Source organism: Apostichopus japonicus, chromosome 20, assembly GCF_037975245.1.
Source record: "Apostichopus japonicus isolate 1M-3 chromosome 20, ASM3797524v1, whole genome shotgun sequence".
NCBI lineage: Eukaryota > Metazoa > Echinodermata > Holothuroidea > Aspidochirotida > Stichopodidae > Apostichopus > Apostichopus japonicus.
The window spans coordinates 28,314,749-28,339,605 of NC_092580.1; the positions used below are offsets into that span (position 1 = coordinate 28,314,749).

Here is a 24,857-nt window from a genome sequence, read left to right on the forward strand (position 1 = left end):
AATGCTCCTGTGGGACCGGTTTTTGTGTCATCTCGGAGATGAGTGTAAAGAATTCCCGATGGGAAGATGTTGAATTGAAGGAAAAGACCGTAAGAAAGAGAGGGGAGAGAGAGAGAGGAGAGATTGGGAATTTCGTGCTAGCAATCTGGTATGGAGAATGTAATCCAATACCTCCTGCCCAGAGGACATTCAAGTTCTGCAGCAGTTTCCCTGTTTATTGTCTTTTAGTGTGGATAATATTTCTTTGTTATAGGTTTCAAGTGAACATGGTCTGAGTTACTTACTTCTAAGGATAGAGCTAAAACAGCCATTCTTAATATATTGGTTTTTATAAATAAACCAATTATAAGTAATACTTTTATAGCGATCTAACGTAATTATGTAACCCTCATATTCATGAAACATATCGTTTATTTTCGTTCATTTTATTTGTTTTTTCACAACATATATATACAAAAAATGTAGCGAATAAAGAGAGCTATGGAATGTGAAAGGAAGTGTATCAGGAAACCCTTGTGGGCTTATCTAGTGATACACTCCCTGTACATAGAGTACACAAATAACTTACAAAAAAAGAATTAAGATAAGAACTAAGAAAAAAGAGAAGAAAGGAAGCACAAGAAAAGAAAGAAAGAGGAACCTCAATCTCAGTATACGTTGAAGTAAAATCTCTTTAATTTGTATTTAAACAAATTTTTTTTTTGGGAAGGTTGTCACCTAATATTAAGCAGCAGAGAAAACCCATGTGATGCTTGTACGATGTCCAAGGCTATATTTTCCTACATTGGTGTGAATGCGATTAGGGCGTAAAATTTGCATGTGTCGTGTGTTATAATTGTGAATGGCATGAAAGCATGAAAATCGATGATGTGACTCGTTTACATCTGTTCTCTTTGTACAAACGTCTGTCTATTAATTGTCTCTTTTTTTGGCATTTGAAGATGATACTTGAGTTTAGTTAGTATCATGACAAGGAAAGCTACGTAGTACATATATATGTGTCACATCATGAGCAGTTTAACCTCCCCCCCTCTTGCCTCCCCTCCCAAAGAAAGGAAACATATCAACAATAGTCCAAAAAGTGCCATTAATATTCATAAAGTTTCAAAAATTCTATCCCCTTGCACTCTTTCTAGCGCCTCTGTCAAATGAACTGAAGTCCTGTCAAACCAGTTTAATTTATGGTTAACATATTGACTTTTACAGTCAGAGACTTTCTGTCTGTATGGATCAGTCTCTTTGAAATTAATGGAATCCCTCCGAGAGGAGGTTTATTTCACGGAACAGGGCGTAAGCCTTGCAGATAATAGTGTCCATTTCAACTGCAGTTCAAGAAAAACTACAAAAAAGAAAGGATAAATAAGAAAAGCCAGAAGAAAAAATATAAAAAAACTCAAAAAGAACGGAGGAAAAATGAAATGAAGAAAAGTTGAAAAGAATGGAATGAAATGTTACAGAAAATAAAATGCAAACTGGAGGCACAGATGTTACACGCTTTTAAGAATTAATGAGGTGAGGGGGGGGGGGAGGAGCAATGGCAACAACTGACTCTCGATGTAATATGGTGAAACAGTTTCATATTGCATCGCACTCGAATGTGAGAAGTACAGTGAGTCATGGAAAAAAAGATTTGGTTTAGATGGAATTGAAGAAATAGAACTATTGCACAAATTATAAATCAGATGCAAACATGAAAAAAGTTTCTATTTACATCACTCCTCTCTTACCTGCCCCCCCCCCCCCTATATATACAGTATTCAGATTTTGGAATATTTGACCCATCCTAAGGTCATGACATTGGAATATTTTGAAATGGTTATGGGAAAGGAGAGAGGGCAGTGGAGAAGGACAAGGGTGCAGAAACACATTTTTACCTTACCAAGTTTCCATGAATAATTCGAGAAGGTGAAAAGTTTAAACTTACTGTCTCTGACCAAGCTGTTCGTTTGCCTTAAAAAGTTAAGTGCATGATGAAATATCTACGGTTTTGAATGTTGAATAATATGCATTATCTGTTGTGATTGTATGTTTGCTTTATATTTATTTATTTATATATATTTGCATGTTAATTGTATCATTTTCTCTCCTTTCTTTTGCCCTCCTGCCTGCATTTTCATTTTTTGCCCGTTGTTGTTTGGTTGTGACCCTTGACCTCTGACCCCGACAGAGTCCTCCACAATTTGAGCAGTGTAGAGCTATATCAACAGGACCAGGATTCGTTTGACGATTTAGCCGACGCCCTCACTGATCCCACCACTCAGTAAGTGCATGTTTGATTGTCTTACAAAACTAACAAGAAACATTTTATGAATTCTGTTCAAAGGATACTCTGATCGTATTTTCCTTAGTTGCATGTTGTTTAGTTTATCATGTATTGAGCCCATCCAGATCTCATGCAATGGGTGTGTTTGTTCTGAAATGCATGTTGATGTATGTATAAGGTTCATGTTACAGCACTTGGGCCTCCTGTTGGCTTCTGTTATCAGTTGGGTACATTCCAACCCTTCATACATTTCAAATCTGTTCCTTCTACCTGCCAATGTTATTATGTTCAAAGGTCATTTAACATGAACATGTAGTCAAATTGCAAAAACTTAAATATAAACACAGTAAAGTGGATGAACTTGATGTGTAGGTTCACATTACGGCAAGAACTTTGCTGTTCACTTCAAGTAAAAAAAAAAAGGAAGAAAAACTGCCAATATGGTCTGCAGTGTTACATGAAATTGTCTCATATGAGACATGACTAGGAATCACTTAAACTGTTTGCTTTCAGGAGATGAATCTTTATTCAACTTTAACACAGAAATACCTTGTGCCAATATTTATAAGGTTCCTTGTCTGTTTAAATATAACAGTGACCTTTACTATCTATTGCAAGGTTGTTTTTACTTCACTCAGATTCTAATATAGGTGTGTTATTGTTTTTAACTGTCACATAAAATTAAAAAAAATCCATAATATTTTTTATAGCAACACATAATGACAGAAAGAAACTGTTGTATGGGAAGGGAAAAAAATTAACTGTTCTTCCAAAATTCTATCATTAAATTCACAGTAATCAATACTTTTGAAAATGAAATGCTTTGGAAGCCATTGTGTTTTTCTAGTGGATATAAAAAGTGCTAACTGTACAAGGTTTCGTTCAGTATCACCATGGAAAAACGGGTTTGAGAACTTTCATGTTTGGGAGAATTATTCTGATCTAGTGGTAGTTTGTCTCTGTGCTTTTAGTTTTCAGTCATTACACTTTTGCGTGCTAGTTATTTAAATCAAGTCATGCAATGGTTTGATTCACCTACGTATAAGACCGGATCTGTGCTGCGGTAACGACCGATAACAACAGCCTGCTTACGTCAGCACGGATCATTGATTTAAACTTTTTGACTATGAATATTTATATCGTCTCGGTATAATGACTGATCACACAGCTCCTAGAAATACAATACAACAAAACAGAAATTGCCAAGTACATGTAGGTGTTGTGAATGCAGTTTACTCGCTGTATTTAATGATGTGTCAGCCTTCTGCGAAGATGACAGAATGTCAAGCCACAGAACTAACTTGATGAATTTTCACTGAGTTGGAAGGAAATGATATACATACATACGTACGTACGCAGGTATGTACAAACATACATACATACAAATATATATATACACATATACATACATCTATATACACATGGACATGTATATATGTATATAAAAGGCTGGTACTGGCCTAACAGGAATACTCACCAAAGTACTCACCAAACTAGCTCAGTATTTTGATCACAGATTCTAGCTTAAATAGTCTTAAACACATGCAGACTATTGCTCCATTTCTGTGCTGGAATATACACTAACCTAAACTTCTTACAAATACTCTGTCATTGTGGAGCTATGGGTACAGTATGTCTCCTTTCTATGTTCCACTTATTACTGTTGGCAGTGCTTAATAGCAAAATACACGAACATTAAATAATCAGATATTGGACCCTAAGCTTTGTAACCATTGTTGTCATTGTCAAGACATAGTTAACAATGTAGCACTCTCAGTTGTCCTCCAGCCATCTCTTAAAAACCAGCAACATTTAAAGTTCAGTTCGGGTAAACTCTTTGTGCTCTTATAAGCTTAAAAAGGCATGGAAATGAAGCTCACTAACTTGACAGAGTCGTGTTAAAATTCATTTCACGTAAATGACATATAAAATCAAAAGTTTGTAATTTGTAAATGTACCTATATCTTCGTTGCAGATAATTAAAAAATCTTAACGGACATTTACCTGTAGGCTAATAGACATTTGGTGACCAGAATATAGGATGGTGTATTAAGTTTTGATAAATTGCAATATTATTCTGAAATAATACTTGTCATGTTTTGGTTTGAAAACTGTCATTGAAGTGCAAATGGCTGCTTTAAGATAAAATAGTCAAACAAACTTCAGACAACTTTGTATGTAAGATATATCAGGATGTTCACGTCTCTGGGGAGAGATTAACGATGAAACTGTTTCAGCAATTAAAGTCTTCGACACCAAGACTGTCTCATTTGTATTAAAAGAAATCTTGAGTGGATTTTTCCGCTGAGATGGGACACTTCCTGTGCCACGGAGGAAGCTTGACTCAACCGGTAGCAAGAGAGAGACAAGGGAAATCCTGGTTTTTGAGATGATAATGTGTTTTGACTTCAATGTATGCGGTTGTATACTGTTCGATGGATGTATCATTGATATGATGCAGTTCTTTTGAGACATTAGGCCCATGTTTTACATTTCAAAGATATGAGAATCTGTGCTCTTTGGAACGGAATTTTTAATTTGGATCTCTTTGGGTTGTATCTGTGATTTTTATCTCAATATCACTTTACCTTTGTGAGACAATTTGCATTTGTTCATTAAAGGTCTACTTGAGTAATTAAACAGTGATTCGAAGTACTGTGAGAGAATGAAAAAAAGCTGGGTAGCTGGTTATTGTTGTTTGTTTTAGTGACGATTAAATATCCATTCGAATTAATTGCATTTCAAGCTTAATAGGTTCTTTGCTCGATACTCATGGGTATGAGAAACTCGGTGTTTCTGGTGGATATTATGCCAGCCACCTGTTACATTTTCTGAGCAAGTCACAAGACCTCATCCGGGATATTTTGATTTCTAGAGGACGACTTGACCTTTATCTGCACAAGGCAAAGGACCAGCACATCTCAGTAAATTGGATCCAAATATCTAAGAAACCTCTATTCAGAAGTACATCTGAAATGATTGTACTTAAATAGGATACCTTGTATTTTCAGCGTCAAGTGCTTTCAACCATAATTGAACATAATTCTCTTCAGACTTGAACAACATGGGACACAAACTCCTTGTTTTAGGAATGAAAGCATATTAATACAGAATCTCCTTGCATAAATGCTTGGATGACGTAAATGTCGTACAAGTCCGTTGAGTGCTAGAGGTATACTGTTATATGTCTATGAGTGCTGGCATTCAAATGTTTTACAGAAAATGTTGTAGGATGTTGGATATGATGCAGACCAAAGACAAGGCAGAGACCCACGCAGACAGTAGAACGAACTGTTGTAGTTTTCGTACAAGGGGCATCATGAATAGAGGGAGCACTTCTAATCATCAACAACGAGATGATCCGAGACAATCACGAATGTGCTACGGAGCTCTGCGAAGGTTCTTGCGACAAAAAGATCTTAAGACATTAATGTATCAAATGTATTGTGCGGTGTGGAGATACCATGTTCACTATAATATATGGGCCTAACTGAGGATGTTTCTTGTTTTATGCACAATATACAGGGATATTGATTTATTCATTCACATTGATTTTGAATCAAGAGGTATGCTCGGAGACAAACTTACGTAGGAAAACTACGTCAAAATATTTAAAGGAAAGCTTAATAGCATCACCTGGCTGCATTTCTAAAGATAGCTTGATCCACAAAGCAAAATTCGCTTGAAACACAGCACGTTCTGTGGGCTGCATTAACACAGCATTAACGTCATCACAAGAGATTTTTGAAACGATAAGAACAATTTGCAAAACCAGCATCAAAATGAAGCCTGAAGTCATGAAATACTAGTTTTAGGGATGGGAGATATTAAAATTATGCTTCTTTATCTTAAATTATGCTAATCTCTTTAAACTTATGCCAATCTGTCTTGGAAATTTACAGCGAAAGATAAAGTAGATAAATGTAACACAGGAAGCTAAATCTCTTAAAAGTGATTGATTCACAGCATACAGGAAAAGTTCACTCAAGGACAGGTAGTAATATGAATCTAATGCATCCATTAGAACAGGGCACATTTTATTAGCATTTATCAAGGGGGGTTACTCTAGGTCAAATACCATGCGCAAGAGAAACAGAAAAAAAGAGCCTTCTTGCACATTACATATTTTAAGCCCCTTTTTCTTTTGCCCCTTGAGTTCTTTATTCAGAATTAGTAAAAAAAGAATTTTTGGTTTTTTCCAACTATCTTTAAAATGTTCATTAAAGTACCCAGTTTCATGTCTCTCATTAAGAATTTTTTTCCCCTTCTCGTCCTCCCTACGGCTCTTTACATTTAAATTAATCCACAAAGGATTTTTTGTCTCTCGTACAGCAGACAAGATTTCTATAAGAAATGTCAGACCGAAGCCTTTTCTTTCAAGCTATGTCTTTCAATACAATTTCTTTTAAAGAGATAATGTTTCAGATTTGCTTGAACTCTGCTCGGATCTTGTATGTAATACAAGAATACTTCTTTAATAGACCAAAACCCTTTAAAGTAAAATTTAATAATCAAAGCTGCTCGCGTGACGTCTCTTGCTCTCTCACTCTCTCGTACAGCCGTAAGATGAGTTCAAATTTAAGGAACGCTGTGTGCACATGATTTCTACGAGTATGCACCAGGGAGGTGCCTTCTGAAATCATCCTCGGATGCGAGAGAAATTTCAAAATATTCATGAGATGGAAATACCAATCTCCTGAAGACATGAACATGTCGTCTGTTTATGTTTTCTAACCAATATTTTTTTATTTATTTATTTATTATCATGATTTTTTTATGATCAAGAATTGATCAAAGATGTAAAAAAAAAAGGAAAAAGAAGCAGATAATCATTTTCCAAAGATTGTGTTTTATAGCATTTGGAATGATAACATTCATAGAAAGAAAACAAAAATCATGGAAAGCTTCCACTGACTTGGGAAATTAAAAGTCGTGGAGGTCATAGATTAACAATAAATACAAACTTCATTACATGGGAGTTGCTATATTTTTTCCAATTGTGATGTCATAGCATAGTCAGGAAGTGGACTGTGGACTCTCCCTTTTTACATTTTTTCGCTTGTCATCATATTTTCATTTTATGAAAGTAAAATAATATTTATAAAGGTAGACGTCCTGTCTTCTTCCCTCACAGGGTAACGGTCAGTCGACGTACGTTCAGCGGAGGCAGCGCTACAGTACATGCTTGGTACGGCCATCCGTTGATGGTGAGATCTATGTGGACAATGGCCGTCAGTCAACATCAGTTCTACCTTGATCGAAAGCACAGTAAGGTAAGTAACCTTTGTACCTTTAAACCAGTTACAGAGGTTAACATAGTTAACCTGCTGGTGAAAGTTTCCAGTTTCTTGCAACGGCTAGCGGACTCGCAGTGTTCCAAGTACAAGTACATGGTCTCGGGTACGAGGTACAAAACCAAGGAGAATATACAGTACTACAAAGCTTGAGGTGGCAAGACTAGAACCGTTAAGTTAACAGTTAACTTAACACCAGAGCTAAAACAAGAAGCAAAAAACATGTGCAAGTCTTGAACAGATCGATGGCTAAACAAAATTGCTGAGAGTTTAATATCAAGTGGAAAAAAGTAAACGCAAAAAATCAGCATGTGCGGAAATTACTAAATATGGAAGTCTTTAATATTTAAATGATATAAAAAAAATTATCATTCTAGCGAGCTGCATTTCTTTCAATTTCTGAACATTTTGATTACTTGCGCCATTTCCTTCAAAGCCTCAGAGATAATGAAAAAATAGCAATTTGACTACTTCCGTTAGAAGGCTTACTTCCCGTCAATTAACTGTCAATTAAAGCTGACGATTTATTAAGGCAAAAACGAAAGTGATCAGTAACACTTGACTCAGGTCCTTATTGATTTCATCGTTCATTTACCCTAAATTCACACAATGCTGAATTAAGAAGCATTTTCTTCGCCATGATTGTTACTTCTAGGTACAGAATTACTCACTTACCTGTATCTATTCAACTGCACTCCCATGGCATGTGTGATGTCTCTGTTTAGTAGTCAAGGTAATGGAAAGTGACCCCATAACGTACCATACATCTTGCCTTTCGTTTCATATACTGACTATCAGTCTTTACAGTCGTGTATGTCTAAATGTTGAACTTCTGACATATTTTTCTGGCTGTATGATAATCGTTTTGATTTGAGATTATTTATTCTCCTCCACCAGGAGATGCCAGCCACGGACAAAAGCCTGAGTCAGATTGCCAACGATTTGACGGTGAGCACCGTCTCTCTTTCCTCATCCCAGACATCGGAACAGAGCGGTGATGACAAACTGAAGGACTCCACCAATAGCCTCAAGGTTTCAGAGGCGACCCTCACCAAACTCACAGATAAAGAGAAATGTGAGTTCACTTGTGGGTTTGCTTCTCGATAAGAAGATGATTCCATTTGGCTCTGTATCTTACGTTTCACGAATTCAGTGCAGAATTGACTGTTAGTACTAGTGGCACTTTGTAACGGTGCCTACGCCTCCACCCCACCCCACACCCCCACTTCCAAAAATGAATACTGTGAACAAAATTGTCATAGAAGTTGGCTATATATGCTACCGTTTGCATGTTAGCCTAAACAAGAGCTATCAAAAATGTGACAGATTTTGCTGTGTGGTGTTGAACCTTTCTATTGAGTCTTTGTAAACAGCAAGAGCATGCACAAAAATAAAAACTTAATGAATTCCTTAACACATTATCATTCAGTGATGGTGATCCTCTTCTAGTATGAAAGGGAAACATTTCTCACTTTTTTCAGCTGTGAGTTTTGTGAGAAGAAAGAAGTATTTCTAAATTTGACTTTTGAGATTTGAAACAGAACTGTGATTCTGTCATAACTCATGGTGCAGGCGGCAGATATCCCTACCCATCAACCGAAAAAAGAAAGAAATAAGAGATAACCTCATGACATTTGATTTAGATGATCGGATTTATTTTTATGTAGACTCTTTCACATTAATTATTGATTGATTTATGTTTATTTAATTTATCTCATGATTTGTTGTGGCTATTTTTATACCCTATTCAGCTTCACGAGAACTGTTAGCCATGGAGGGAGAGGAAGCTAGGAAACAGATGGTTGCAGCACTGAAAGAGAAGAAGACAGTGTTAGAGGAGAGACTGCGTGAGAAGATAGAGGCTTTAAAAGACCTATGCATTCGAGAAGCGGTAAGATTTACAAATCATCAGTTAGGGTATCGGCTTCTTTGGTTTACTTTGAATATTGCGCACAGGCATGAAACTCGAGTAACAACATGCTGTAGGGTTGCCATATAAGTATACTATATATACATATATATGTATGTTTGGATGGTTGGCGTCTATTTTGGCGCAGAGTGCTCTATGTCCGGTGGACAGAGCAGAGTATAGGCGACTGAGTTTTCAGATGATCGCTCAACGTGTGAAACTCTGAGTAACAACAACTAGTGTTCCACTAGTCTCAACTTCTTATATATATATCTATATATACATATATATATATATTTGAAAATAGTAATGAGTTGGAAAATCAAGAACAGTGAAAAAACTTCCAGCCTCCACCGGGATTCAAACCCGGGCCTCCCGCTCTGTCCGGGACTTCGTAACCACTAGGCTATGGACGCTGATTGTATGTCCAGAGGTTTGAAACCGGTAAGGAAGGTCGTAATTCCACTGTAGGCGTTCGTCACCTGTATCAAACAATACTAGTTCTGTTTTTGGTGACATATTTTGCCTTACTCTAGAGATCAAACATGATGCTAACCAACTGGAAGTCATTTGTGATTCCTAAAGCAGGATCTCGAAAGAGATACTTTGAACAGACTTTATATATATATATATATATATATATATATATATATATATATATATATATAATGCAACAAAAATATGTCAAACATTTTTTAGTTACTCTGGACAGTCTAGTCTACCAGAGATAGCTAGTCAACCATGTGGACCAAAAGTCAACTTCTTTACACAATCTGTATCAAACCAAAGTGGATCAGGTGGTATCTTGGTATATTTCTGCATTTTAAAACACAGTATGCTTCTTCCTCACTTCAAATATTAGCTGCCAACCTTCTCTTTTAAAATCAGATATTCTTCCGGAATGGGTGGAGCTTGTCTTGTATCCTGAAAATGTTGAAGCCATAAGTGTGTCGAGTTTCTTTAAAAGTATTTTCAGAACCATCCAGGCATCCATCATTCTCTCATTTTTTCTTCCCTCTCATTCTTTCATGCAGGAGATAACCAATATTGTACCAGATGAATATCCCAAGACGCCCGGAGAGCCTTTTCCGAAGTTCCAGCGCCGGATGACAACCTCGTACAAACTCTCAGAAAAACACGTCAAGGAAGAATCGCTTAATTCTGGGGTATATTTGACTCTATTCATTCCTGTTTTTTTCTTTGCTTGTCTTTTGCTCTCATGATAAGGTTGTTAAGGGTTAAGTGGGCCTGTACTTCATACTCAAAGAGTCATTCCTTAATACAGACAAACTGTGTGTAGACATGGAGTTCCTGCCCTGCTGTACCTCTTCAGTGAATGTTCATAGTTGAATTTATAAATAAGAAGCAAATGATAGCAGACATTGTGTGTTGTTAGTGTGGTGGTGTACTGTGTTATGCATATGTAGCTGCTACATTAATGGACATTGACAGTAGTCGAAACTTGATTTTTTTTTTTTTTTTTTGCCGAACTCAGTTTTAATATACACAGCATTAATGAAAGGGGCTAAGATTTGCACTGTGAAGGATAGGAAGCATCGTTCTGAGGCGCTTTCATCGGTTATTTCACCCGTTTATGATACACGGAAATTCCGTTGTGTTTTAATGTTACATCAGTACAGATTTTTACTTGAGTAAATATATAAGTGTAAAACAAAAACAATTATCAGTGAATAAATGACGTAAACACGTAAAGGTGTCAGGCATGGTATCCATACCTTGGTCATGAAAATCCATTTTTTTTTAGTAAAGTATGGATTGGCATGTAAAAATTAGGAAATAGAAGTGAATATTTGCAAAAAGAAAAATTTGGTATTGGTTGGGTAGTATGTAACCATAGAAACCAGACAAAACAGTCCACGTCAAATCATTTTTGAATGTTAATTTTTTTAATCTAAGAACATTTCTGCATCAAAACTGTTCTAGTTTGGCTTGAGTTTGCCGCAAAAAAAAGAACAAATGGATAGTCAGTCAATGAGTGGAAAGGAAGGGTTACAGGAATTATTTGAGTCTTGAAATTTTGCTCCCCAAAAATGTTGTAACTTAGCCAGATAATCATATATATGTTTTTTTCGACTAATCTTCAACCACAGAATTACGAACTGAGCCGTTTAGAGAAAGAATTTGAGATCCAGTCCAATATCGTGACAGCAGCAAGAAAGTTGGCCAACGACCCTAACATCAGCAAGAAGGTCCGAAAGACTCGACGAGAAGCCTACAAAAATTCTGCACGTCGAGTGAGTGAGATTTCATTTTCTAAATTAATTAGGTTCGAAAAAGGTGTTTTCCTGTAAAAGATAGACTAATCATGTTTGTGAGCATTTTTCCCCATGTTTGACAGGTTAAATTTCTTACTTTGATATATGTTTCCAAACAGCCTAGTTAGTTTATCAAGGGCAGGGTGAAAAAAAGTTATATTGGTTTTACAAAAAAACTTAATCAATACCCTCTGGGTGTAACTCATAACATGTCCCGATAAAATGTCTCTGATATAGAAAGAATGAAAAAAAAAAAAACTGTTTGATTTCTCTGCTTTTTTCTCTCCAGTTGGACAAGATATATAAGGAACTAAACAAACTTCGGCTTCAGCTAGGACTGGCCATTACAGACAGAATTTCATCTGACGTACAAGCCGATCTCGATCACATGGAATCTTCCGGCCGTAGGTTGAGTTTTACCGGGACGTTACCGAAAAGCCTTAGTCGTGGGAGGAGTAAAACGAGAGAGTCTCCAGAAACAAAGAGATCTAAAAGTGTTCCCAGACAATTACTGGATAACGTCACATCTCCTGCGTTAAATAGAAACGATAAAGTCGCCATGCAGAGGGCGCCATCTCCTGTCATCAGTTTTACGGACTATGACAGCAAGGACAGTGCTTCCAATTTGTCTACAAAGCCACCTCACGGTCGTAAACAGGACATCAATCACTACGAGACCGTCCCCAGGGACTCCCCGAGAAGAACGGAGGATGGTATCGCAGGGGACAGGCACAGCTACGGTACTGATACTAGCTCACTTTCCAGCTCTAGTTCAAAAGGCCTATTCAACAGGACTAATTCAGAATATAGCGTATCAGTTAGGAGCAGCTCTAGCTCCAAATCTGCACCTATTATCTATCAATCTTTGCAAAGGCTACCGAGGTCGTCCAAAGGTGCGAGCGGGAGCATCGAAGATTTTCGAATTCGCAGCGGAAGCAACACCTCCCTGGAATATGACAAACGTGTGAGAAGAAAGGGAAGTGCAGAAACGATAGCTAGTCAGCAAAGACCCACACCACCATCCTTGCTTTTCTCAGAGAACAGTCCAAATAGCCCCCCTCCAGTTTACGGTACCGTCCCTAGGTCGTACATCCAGATGGGGCGATACTACGAATCCCCAGAATTATCTTCTCCCGTGCACGAAGTGAAGCCCTCGCCGAAACACGCAGTTTCGATGCATAACTTACCGCAGGCCATACACAGTGAACATTCAGCCATGTATGGCGAGACTGGGGATGGGTTCCTGGCGCAGGGGCGAAGCCTAGGGGGTCCAGCCCCAACCCCGAAGAAACACGCTTCGTTAGGTAACCTAATCGATGTGGTGGAAGATGAATCGAGAGATCAGGGAATAAACCTGCCACAGGGGAGGTACAACGTACCAAAGAGGAATGTTGAAGATCAATACCATTATAGTTACACACAGGCTGACAGGGGTAACCATCTCAGTAGTCCCAGGCGAGGGGGTCAAAGTTCACACCCTGAAAACAGTCTTAGTAGTAGAAGGAGGCATAATTCCTTCTCGTCTCAGCATTCTAACAGCAGTCAGTCCTCAGTCACCTCCCACCAGTCACATTCCTCTCAAAGGTCACAGAGGTCACAGTCGTCACAGAGGTCACAGGCACCCCAGGTGATGATGAATGGTACCAGAAATCCTGGTTCTCACAACACTACACCCATCAAGCAACCACCACCACCATCGGTGCCTGTTAGTTATGCCTCAGAAGGACATCATTATAGGATGTCCAACGAGAGGACGGCCTACCCTGATCAATACCACAGTCACCATCAAAGGGACGATCCCTACAGGCAGCATCAGGCCTCGCCACAGAGATACGATCATTACCAGTCCAGGGATGAGTACGACTATCACATGGAACCCCCCGCCCTCTATCGGGATGAACCCAATGACTTTTATACAGATCAGCAATACGACGACTCCTTTCAGAGCAGCTACCACCATGACGAGATGGCACCAGCCGGTTACCACAATGGTGAAGCACAACGCTCATTCACCACGCAACAGAGTTATTCTCAATCGGGTTTAACCATTAGGGCAGTGTCAACTCCATCCAACCAGTCATCACCGGTACCCCAGCCTGCACCTGCCTACATGACCTCTGCCCCAGCAGTGTCTCGCTCCCCTCATCCCCCGGTGTACGGCACCACGATAGCTGTCAGCAAGGTCCATTACCAACCTGCGACACCCATGACCTGCGAACCGGTGACTCGTAAAAAGAAACATCACAGCCATCATATGGCTGGCAGGTATGTTTGTCTGTTTATACTCTTGAAAGTAAACAAAAATTATGAATTCTTAACTTTGTTGCATTCATTGAAATGTTGACAAAATGTTCCCAAGAATCTCAACCATTTTCATGTGTGACATACATCAGAAGAAAGGGTGCACTCTTTTATTATATGATCTTAAAAATACCCCAAAAATAACCAAACTGGAACAAATTCAAAACAAATTCAAGAGTAAAATGCCCGTTGGTAAACCACTTATTCAGAAGCAGAATATTAAGTAGCTCTGTTGCAGTATTTTTCTTCATGAAAACAAATTTGCTGTGAATGAAATCCATGAATATCCAACAGAAGGAAAAAGCAACAATAGACAAAAAAAAAAAGAAGTTAAGAAAAAAAATCAACAAGGTTCTCCAAAATATAGCTTTTGTGACTATTGTGGGCATTACAAACATTTCGTGGAACGCATTGAAGGTGTGCAGTATGGTCATATATCCAGGCTTCTTACCTCAATGAAGAAAGAAATATTTCATATGGGACTTGTAGGTATTCTCTGCAATAAGTCTTTTGCTGTTTTGGGGTCTTTTTTCTCTCCTTTTCTCTTCTGTTTCATTTATCTTCTTTTGCATGATAAAATTTTAAGTCAATGGGAGTTTTCATCAATACATGAACTAAATGAATCCTTAGGTTGACATAATCAGTGTACAGGGCTGGCTTCTCTGCAAATTACGAAAAACAAATGTCTTTCATTTTTGTCAAGAAGGATTGCTTCTCTCTTCCTTAATGGCAAAGAACCGATGCAAGGGGAATGAATACCTATCAAGTTTAGTTTTACTAAGAAACCATTGAACTTCTTGAGAAGCCGTATACTTGTAATTGAAATGTGAAAAACAGCCCCCCCAAGCCCCCCACCCAAAGCAGAAAGAAAACAGGGAAACTTGTTTCTGGGACGATTGAGTATTACATTGTAACCTGGGTTATTCATGTATTCTTGGAATAATGCCCGTTGCCTCACGCAACACTGTGTAATCACTTTTGGTGGATGTTTATGAAAATAATGTACGCATGCTTACATATACTAGAAATGATATATTATTCGTTTGATCTATGCATAATATACATATTTATCCACCTCTTTAAATTATTTCTCTGGCACCTATCAATTTGAACAGAGAAGTAAACCTCTCTAGACTATTTATTTCATTTATGATAACAATGCAAGAATTAAAAAAAAATTATTTTGTCGAATGATACATTGTCTCTGATGTCTCCATTGCATTCAATACACAATATTATGATTGCAATACACAAATTTCTTGAATGCAATCAATATAACATACATAATAATTTAATGTATCATTTTGTTATATAAACACATTCAATTCTGTAAAATGAGATATTTCTGTTTGTCTTTCTGTTTGTCCATCCATCCATCGTCATTGTTACCCAACACTTATTCCACTCTTGAGGCAGCAAGAGCTTGTCCTTTAGTTCCATGCACCCTCTTCCCTTTGTGCACATTCTATATACAGTATCACCATGTAACATTTCTCCATCGTATATCTCCTTCATACTTCTTGAATATTTCACAAACTTAATACTCCAGAGAAGCTGGTTGCATTATCCAACAAGTTTAAAGAGCATTTAAGTTGAGGAATTTGATAAAAAATATGTATAAAAAAAATATGGCTTTTTGATACTAAATTCCCAAACAATCAAATTCTCTAGCTTGTTTTTAGTCAAGTTCCATTTCAAATTGTCGTTGTAAAAGTTTGAACTTTTTGATAGTTTTTTACATTTTTCATTTTTTATGTCACATGATTAATTCTCATATTAAAGTAGTGTCTGGATCATGATGTGTTGAGAAACCATAGATTTACTTTGCTCATTAACCTTCATTTGGGTGAAGATAATGGAGGAATGAGTCTCTAAAGGTTTGATCAAAAGCAGTTTTGTTTGTAGAATTGTTTTGGCCAATTTGGTCAAAATTGTCTACGGAACTCAAAACCTGCTTTACACAGAAATCATATTGTCATGGTTTGTAACATGAATAATATCAAAACCGATTTCCAAGATCATGAAAGATAAAAAGAGGTCAACAGTTATCTCGACCTACCACATTTCGGTAGAAGATGCCTGACATATTGAGCCTACCTTGCATATTTAGTATTTAACTGTTTCGGGTAAAATGATAACTATTTCAATCAACAAAGTTTCCTAGGAATCATACAGACCATCAGACAGACTGGAAAACTTTGTGAAAACGATGGAAAAATTGAATATGGTTATGAAATGCAACCAGCTGTTTTTGTTAAAAAATTTCAACATATACCCAGAGCAACTAATATGTCTCAAAGTTCAAAAATCTCCTTTCTTGTATGCCGTGGATGTTACCAATTAACCTTGGCGATTCTAAACTCAAACCTCACCGTGAAGGTTGTGTGTGAGCCACATTGTATCTGCATCACCTAATCTATTTGGCTGACTATGGACTTCTACCCCCCCCCCACCATGTGTAGTCCAAGGAGGGATAAAGTTATATTAAGTTTCATCTTCTCATCATATTTTTATATATCATTCTTTTCAAGAATATTTCCTTTGTAGTAGCATAGCAGTGAAGAGTCTTTTAAACACATCAGGGTTCAAAATCAGCCCTGCATGCTCTTTGTATATTTCCAAAGTTAAATCTTGTATCATTTAGAGTCTTTTGGATGAAGTGAAAGACTGGATGCTTCCCCCTCCTCCCCCCCCCCCCTATTATCAGGCAAAGAAATGGAAAAAAAGTATCTGTAAGAGATTGTGTGGTGCATTCTAAGGCATACTTAGGCTATAATTTATGTCTTTAATTAGGCTTATATGCAAGGTTGCGTTAATAACTATTTTTAGCTTTTGCGTGGTGTGAAGAGGGGTATTTAACACAACCATTTCCCTCCCCCCCCGGAATCCACACCCGATTATCTGACCCGAATTACAATCAAAATTCTTTGCAAAAATGTTTAAGATGTCTGCTACTTGCAGCATCTTGTTAAGTTTAGAGTTTGCAAGTCCTTATATAAAGACAATGGATTTGCCCTCCTTTTACCCTCGCACACATATATATCTATCTTTAATTCATTCATTCACCTCTGTCTGTCTTGTGTGACTTAATAATTTCACATAGCAACCATTCATGTACCCATAATTAACATCATAATTTATGCATAAAGCATACTATCTCTTTCCGATATGGGGAAGGTATCTTCTACCTTTGCAATGATCTCTATCTTGTAACTGAAGCCTACCCCCTGCGATTGTAATGTACTCTGTAGTGAGAGCATTATTCCTCAGCCTGTATATTTACTTCCTGGTCTGCTATTGAGAGCGTTGCAAATATTCATGTATGCACTGTTCATATTTGAAGGGGATTGTTAAAAGGGTGATAAAAAAACTGGGGGGGGGGGAGAATATATTATTCAAGTAATAACTGACAGCAGTGGGTACCTCACAATATCAAAATTCAGTTTTCACAAGTGATAGAGGTAAATGCTTTCAAATTCATGATGAGTCTGAGTTAGTTTAAAGGGCATGAGTGTTTGCCCTTAGCCTGCTAAGGACCTAAAAACTTTAAAATTTGTGTGCTCTTGCAGGTCATACCCCTTTAAAGGATTTCCCACATATGTAGTTTTGGTTTGAAGGAGATGTTTGAGAGAATCAGTTATATATTAAGATGCTCTGACCAGGCAGGAGTAGAAATTCAATAATCAGGCAATGTCATTGGGAGCAAACAATTTCAACCCCCCCCCCCCCTCCTATCCTTCCACAAGGAACAAAATCATTCCCCCCAAATTAGAAACATGAAACTAGAAGAGGTTTTAATGATCATCACCTAAGAATTGATCATAAACTTAAAATAAATAAATAAAAATAAAATAAAGCCAATGTACAGCTAAGAGTGGTTTGAAACTTGTCAGATTGCCTTGTTTTGTTGAATGTGTAATTTTGTAATTGTGTAAATTTGTCTATAAGTAGGTGTTGTAGTCTTGTAGACTTCTGTCAGGACAGTATTTCTAAATTAAAAGTTAAAATTGTTACTTCTTCTTTATAATTATTGCATGTATCAAAGTTTGTGTCATTTTTGCTCCTATCTTTAGTTTCAAATGCCATTGTCACGCAAGTTGTATACTTTGTCAAATGTTTTGATTGCATCCCAATATTAACATGATTACATTGTGGGCACATGTGAATCTTAAGTGATCATTATATCTCACCCATGGCACCTTCACATGGACCCTGAAAAGTGAACCCTTTGATACAGTGCTAAAAAACAAAACTTTTGTTGACACAAACCTATTTAATCTCAAAACTTGGTTTTCGATCTTTTTCAACCAAAAATGCTGAGTTTGATCATCTGAGCATGTCAAGAAAATAAATCAGTTTGGCAGTAAATGTTTACAGTCACTGAATTTACAAAATGAAGACATTGTCTGGATTTAGTACAAGTGATTACATAGTTAACCCTTTGGACCAAGAACACTCTGCCTGAAGACTATGTAAAAAGAGATCAGCTATCGGTCATTGTGATGCCAAATGTAATGTAGCACACATATCCACAGTGGATCACTATTGATCACCTGGACGGGATGGAAATTGGATCACTTGATTTCACATGGCCTGCAGTGGATCATGATGGAACGATCACATGACTATCATGGTTGGTCACATGACTTGCTGTGTATCTTCACCTGCTGTCACATGACCTGCTTGCATTTCCAAAAGCTTGCTGTCTTACCCACAATGCTTCACTGCTTGCTTCCATGCACTAACTCACCACTCATTGTTTCTGTGTTCTTTTTCGTTCTTTTTTTTCCCCCTTCTCCTTCTTTTTCTGTGTTTCTGCTTTTTACGATGACTTATGTTTAGCCTTCCTTCACTCATTGCTCTAGAAGATAGCAACCCCGTTCTCCTCCAACGTTCCGAGGTCAATTCACCCGTCAGCAGCGAGTAAGAAGGCTTTTGTGCTTTTTGTTCTTATTTTTGTATTATATTTGTATTTTATTTCTTTTTTTCGTGCTATTTTAAGTTTTATATTTTTAAATTCCTTGGACTAAACTTTCCAGATTTCCTTCACTGCATTTTCTGAAAAAATAAAAAAAATAAACTGTATTCATGTTAGTATGAATAGAAGATAAATTTTAGTAGCTTTAAAACAGAAATGAATTGTTTTAACAGTAAAATTAATCAAGACAATATATATATATATATATCCAACTTCTGACAAATCCTGCTAGGTCGGCTATGTCTCATGAATCTTGCATGACAGAGCAGGTGAGAAAATCTTGCCAAAGATTCTTGATTCTAGCATTTATCGTGGGCGACAAAGCATCGGTTTTGTAGAAACTATGTAGACCACCGATGGGTAAAGACACTAGTGTGATCAATTTGGTAAACTTCGACTGAGCTATTTATTTCTATTTATCAGCTTAACATCAGTTTTAAACTCAACTCACCATAAAATATTCTTTGCAGTCCCAAGTACACGAAGCAGCATGTTGCATCTTGTGTCGAGAGGAGAAAACATGAAAACTAAACAAAAATATATGGTTACAAGACTTCTTCAAAATGAGACAAGTTACCAAATTGAAATCTGGAAAGTTTAGCTATTAATGTTGCATGAAAATTGGTCACTGTTTAATGTTCATTCCATAGTGCTATAAGCTAGCTGACCACTGCTCTTCACTGCATGATTTCTTCTCGGAAAAATGGTGGTTGTTTTGGTAGGTCGGTAATATCAATATGCAAATTCATGAAAACATCACAAAATATCACAGAAGTCTGCTACCATTTCTAGCTATTTCATTTTCTAGATATTAAACATTTCTGCATTTTGTTTCTGATAATTGCTTCGGTTTTTCGATTAAGGGTCTATATCATGTAAATTTAAACGAGTGTCTGTCTTACAGATTGATATAGCATTATGAATATGCATTTTTCACTATTTTAGGATTACTCACAGGTTATATTCAGTATAATAACTGAAAATCATATTTGATGCTATTGAAATAATTTTGTACAAATATGGTAGAAATTTCAAACATTTTCTCTGAATGCACGGCAATATTGACTCCAAGTTATCTGTTTCTAATCCCACAGAGGCAGTAGAGGAGGCTACTCACCTTATATTGAGGATATTGAATATGCAGCAGATATTGATGAATATGCAGAAGGAGATGATTACTTTGATGAGAACTCAAGCTGGAGTTCTGAAAGGGAAATAAATCAGTCCCATCCTGGAAAGATACGGGCTGGTACTCTGGTTTAACCTTTTGGATATGAATATATTGCCATAAATTACCATAATGAATAATCAGTGATGTGGACAGTTTTCCACGTTTTTTTTTTTGGTTTTTTGGTCTAATGCACCTAAGGTGACAGTTGATGTTTTAAAGTCATCCAGATATAACCCTTTGTATAAAAGATATTTAATGAACTCCTGGTATTGAAAAGTTGCATATGAGGTCGAAGGTCACCTGAGAAGATTATCCCCTCTGATACTGTAAAGCCTATGTCTTTCAGTGTTATGTAAAGTCAGATTCGAACAACACCTCCTCCCCCGATCTCCCCACCTCTTCCTTCAATCCAAATTACCATAACACTCTCCACTGTGAAATGTGTAGATAATATTATCATCTAGGTCTAAAGTGATTTTCAAGTCAAATCTTTTTTTCTCTCACTATTTCATGATTTGGACAGAATTTAACCAGCCTTATAACAATTAAGTTCAACTTTCTTGATTCCCTCACATATGATTTCAGCTTAGACGTGTGAGTGGAAGAAATTTATTGAAGTGTGCAGTAAACAATATCTTTGTTTATAGAAAGTTTATCTCAATAAAAACAACTATATCAGGAGTTAGGAGAAAGGTATTTTTATTGTGTGTGTGTGGGTGAGGGGGGGGGGGTGTTGATAATGATCCGGGGGAAGTACGCCCTGCCCGTTGTGCCTCTTTACTATTCTGTGTACATTTAATACACCATTTAAACAGTTATTTGGTACATTGACATACAATCGTCATTTATTCCCTCCAAGGAAGTCTGTAGGATCTCCTGTCAGTAATTACGATTCTTATTTTCTATTCTATTCTAATGTTATATTGCTCTTCTGAGAAATGAACTGTTTCCATTTTGAGTACGATATGACAATAGCCATCGAAAGTGATTCGCTAGCCATTGAATTACTAATTCAATGGGGAAGTTATTCTTTGGGTGTGTTCATAATATCACACAAAACATTTTCTAAAACAAAAGGTAAATTCAGTTTCATTCTGTTTTGATTTCACAGTGGTGATCAGATACTGTTTCAACCTTTACTCAGAGAAGGGGGGGGGGGGATGGAATACAATTAAAGAGCTCGCTGGCTGCAAATTATTGAGTGTCATTAAATTTGAAATTCTTTGAACTTTTTGACAGTTCAATTTGATGGGCATACATGCTACTACTTGTATTTCAATTGTATTGTCTCTTAAAGAGGCATTCATTGAAAATATTTGTCACAGGCTGTGTGACCTCACTATGATATATTATTCAGCACATATGGAACCCAATAATACATTTAAATGAAGTTTTATTTACGTAGCTTTGAAACAAATTTGTTTAGCTGCACATCCATCACTCTCATTGTAGATACACTTGGTAAATTTTCTTTGCTGGTCTTGGATTCTGTTATCTGTCAAATAACAACAGGGGGACATTCATGTTGAAATGTAGAGTAACAACATTGATTGTTCAAGAGGGCCAGTGACTTCAATACTGCTGGCATGAACGTCCTCACAGTGTCATAATTAAATACACACATGTCCTCACAGCGGGGTCCTCATAAGCCTTAACCATCTTTCTTTACACAAGTCACTCATATCTCTCCTGCCTTTATGTAAAGGTTGGTCTATCGTATCATTATGAATTTAGAGCATTACGAAGAGAAAGAAAAGAGAAATAAAGCATTCTGTTTTAGTCTATCAAGGATGTAGTGCAGATGTAGTGCAGAATATAGTATACTGCAAAGAACAATACTGACAGTCCACGTGTGAAATAGTATTTCTGGTCTTGTGTAGCACAAGATAAGCCGAGAATGGTTGCACAGGATATATATACAAGCAAGGCTGTAGCGAAACTGACAAGTAGTTAACTTTAACCTGATTGAAAGATTGTGAATATGGGATGATGTGATCATAAAATGATAATATTATTTGGAGAGCACAAAAGGGATATTAATAATGAAATGATAAATAGGAGAAGATTTCGAAAAGATTCATCAGATTTGGTTTCAAGATTTTATTATATTGTTGTGATGTCAAAAGGAAAAGCAGTTTTATAGTTCATAGAATGTCAAGTATTACGGTGATGTATTCTTTGTTATTAAATCCACTATTTTATATCTAGAGAAAATATCTGAATATCTCATCTGCTAACTTCCCAGAGATTTGGTTTTGTTGTAAATCCACTTTGCATATTTTACTTTTGGATATTCATAATCCACATTGGATTGTGCATAATCTGTACCTGATTATTTTTTCCCCCGAGAAGGGCACCACACGATTGGTTGATCCAGCTGACTATTACCTTATTAATATTCATAGAGTGTATAATCTTAATTCTTTTGTACTTACTTTCAATAACCCTGCTGGGCAGGCTGCTTATAGTAACGTCTTTTCACGCTTGAGACCAACTTTAACCTAATTTTGATTTTTGTTTTGTAAAAATCTATTAAATGCCTTGAAAGTTTTATTTAAGGTTAGGTTAAATTGGGTTGTTTTTTTTGGTCACCGTGTTGTGTTTGTGACCTATGTCAGTATCAACACTAATTGCAAACACAAATCATTAAATCTAATTTATTTCTTATGTTTTCAGTATTTCAATACCTTGTACGGAGTTCCAAGTGATAGGTAGAGACAAATGTTTAAAGGTACTTCATTCAAGAAGGATTTTACACCAAGTAAGATTTTACTTTGGCAAGGGATTCTTGCAAATGAAAATCTGGTGACCAAAACCATTTTTTGGTGTAACCTATAGTATACCATGATTTTTACATTTTGTGTACAAGTCGATTACTTGCTCCCAACAATTGGCCCAGGTGAAGCTATTCAGCAATTGGAAGGTTGGATTATATTTCTTTCTATATTAATCATCTAAATGAGGGGTTTTCAAATCTATTTGGGTCAAGAACCAACCAAAATTGTTGACATTACACTAAACTAATGTTGCTAATGTGATAATTGGTTCTGCTTCGTTGCCACAAGTTCAGACACAACAAGTCTGCGATCTGTAAAGACTAAACTATAAGTTTGCATTTTCCCTGATTACCAAATTCCTTCTCCTGTTCCAGATGGGGCATAAAATGTGGCATAAAATAAAATGGGGCATAAAATAAAATGGGGCATAAAATGATAAACATTACAGTGCCTTAATCTTGTGTCCGTTAAAATTAGTCAGGAAAACAGTACTTTGAAGATGGTTTGCCAGAGTCAGATTTGCAAGTTTGAAAGCCTACTGTGTTATACAGAACAAGAGGGTCAGTCCGTAGACTTTGGTGGCGTTGTGAACATCCATTTCGGTCAAAGTTTTTTTGGGGGGGGGGGGGTAGGGTTAGGGTTGGCTGGGTGGAGTTTTGGCTCGGTACTCATCAAATCTCCTCGGTCATGTTTGCGTCAAGTTTGGTACCCCTCTGCAAGCATATTTGATTTATGGGTAGGGTTTTCAGGTGAACAGGAACCCCTTAAATAGTTTGAAGCCAAAATGATTCTTTTTAAACCTTGAAGGTTTCTTCTCTTCAAGACGTGAGTCTCTTGGGCAATAAACTACTTGACAATGAGCATTTCTTTCTGAGTCTACTCAAGTAGTGAAATGCTTCATGCTGCATCCACCTTTACATTGTCCTGTATTATGGGAAGGTTTCTACTGTTTTTCTCTTCAAATTATCCAAATTCATCATTTTGTACAGAGCACCATGCTATTGTTTATATCTGAAAAAAATATTATCCAAGTGTATCCTTCTTTATATTCCATTTTGTATAATTTTTTTTTCAATTTTTTTTTTTATGAACTGAATTCCATTTTATCATGTTTTATTAGCTACAACATTTTATGTAACCTTGGCAGGACCAAGGTGTAAGTTTTAAGTAGCATTATGAAAAGAAATGAAAATAGAGAGATTTTGAATTGAATTTATCAATCTTTTGTCCTTCAATATCTCATCTTTTGTTGTCTTATCTAAAGTTTCCTTTCTTTACCAACCAGAGGCTCAAAGGGGATTATCCTTACAAAGTCCAGTGTTTGGATTGTATACTCCAATCATGTTGCTGATAGAAACCCAGTTGGGACAATGTCTCCTATATTGTTCTTTCATGTCCCAGTTCAAAGCATACATACTGACAGTATGAGATACTATGCTTTCTGTTAAACAAAGGCTAGGAACTGTTCAAAGTGGTGAAAGTTTTACCTCCAGGGTTTGACAAAGTAACCTTTACCAAGCAAAATTAGTGGTAACAAAATCATTCGTCTGGACATAACATTGCTGTGGACTCCATGTTAATTTCCAGAGCGAAAATGTGTTGTGGTTTGATGACTAGTTTGAATCTTTGAGAAACCTGAAGATTCTCTTCATGAGATTTCATGGTTTACAAGGTTTAGCAGTGAGACATTTGTTGACCAAAACAGTAATTTTACCTCCACTAGCAGCAGTTGGTTCTCGTACTCACTGCGAAACGTCTACATAGGCCTACTAGTAAGTCACTGCAAACGGCAATCATATGATAAATCAATATATGGGGCTTCTATAAAAGACCCATGTTAGTATCCCTTCTTGGGGCAGTGTGTTTACCAGGTTGTAAGACTTCGACC

The 24,857-nt window shown here is 36.8% G+C and overlaps 1 protein-coding gene across 10 annotated transcripts in view; it reads left to right on the top strand.

Moving 5' to 3' along the window:
• The window catches only part of LOC139962014 (uncharacterized), a 117,202-nt gene extending 93,017 nt beyond the window's left edge, over nt 1–24,185 (top strand). For 6 of the 10 annotated variants that reach the window (XM_071961816.1, XM_071961812.1, XM_071961814.1 and 3 more), the window contains 9 exons: nt 2,168–2,260; nt 7,398–7,536; nt 8,455–8,632; nt 9,309–9,448; nt 10,501–10,632; nt 11,578–11,721; nt 12,032–14,007; nt 18,886–18,966; nt 20,116–24,185. In XM_071961816.1, coding sequence (XP_071817917.1) covers nt 2,168–2,260; nt 7,398–7,536; nt 8,455–8,632; nt 9,309–9,448; nt 10,501–10,632; nt 11,578–11,721; nt 12,032–14,007; nt 18,886–18,966; nt 20,116–20,284 — 3,052 coding nt within the window. In that variant the 3' untranslated portion in view covers nt 20,285–24,185. The remainder of the gene's footprint in view (nt 1–2,167; nt 2,261–7,397; nt 7,537–8,454; nt 8,633–9,308; nt 9,449–10,500; nt 10,633–11,577; nt 11,722–12,031; nt 14,008–18,885; nt 18,967–20,115) is intronic. The other 4 variants (XR_011791125.1, XR_011791124.1, XM_071961817.1 and 1 more) reach the window with 4 other exon arrangements.
• Nucleotides 24,186–24,857: the final 672 nt, after the last annotated feature.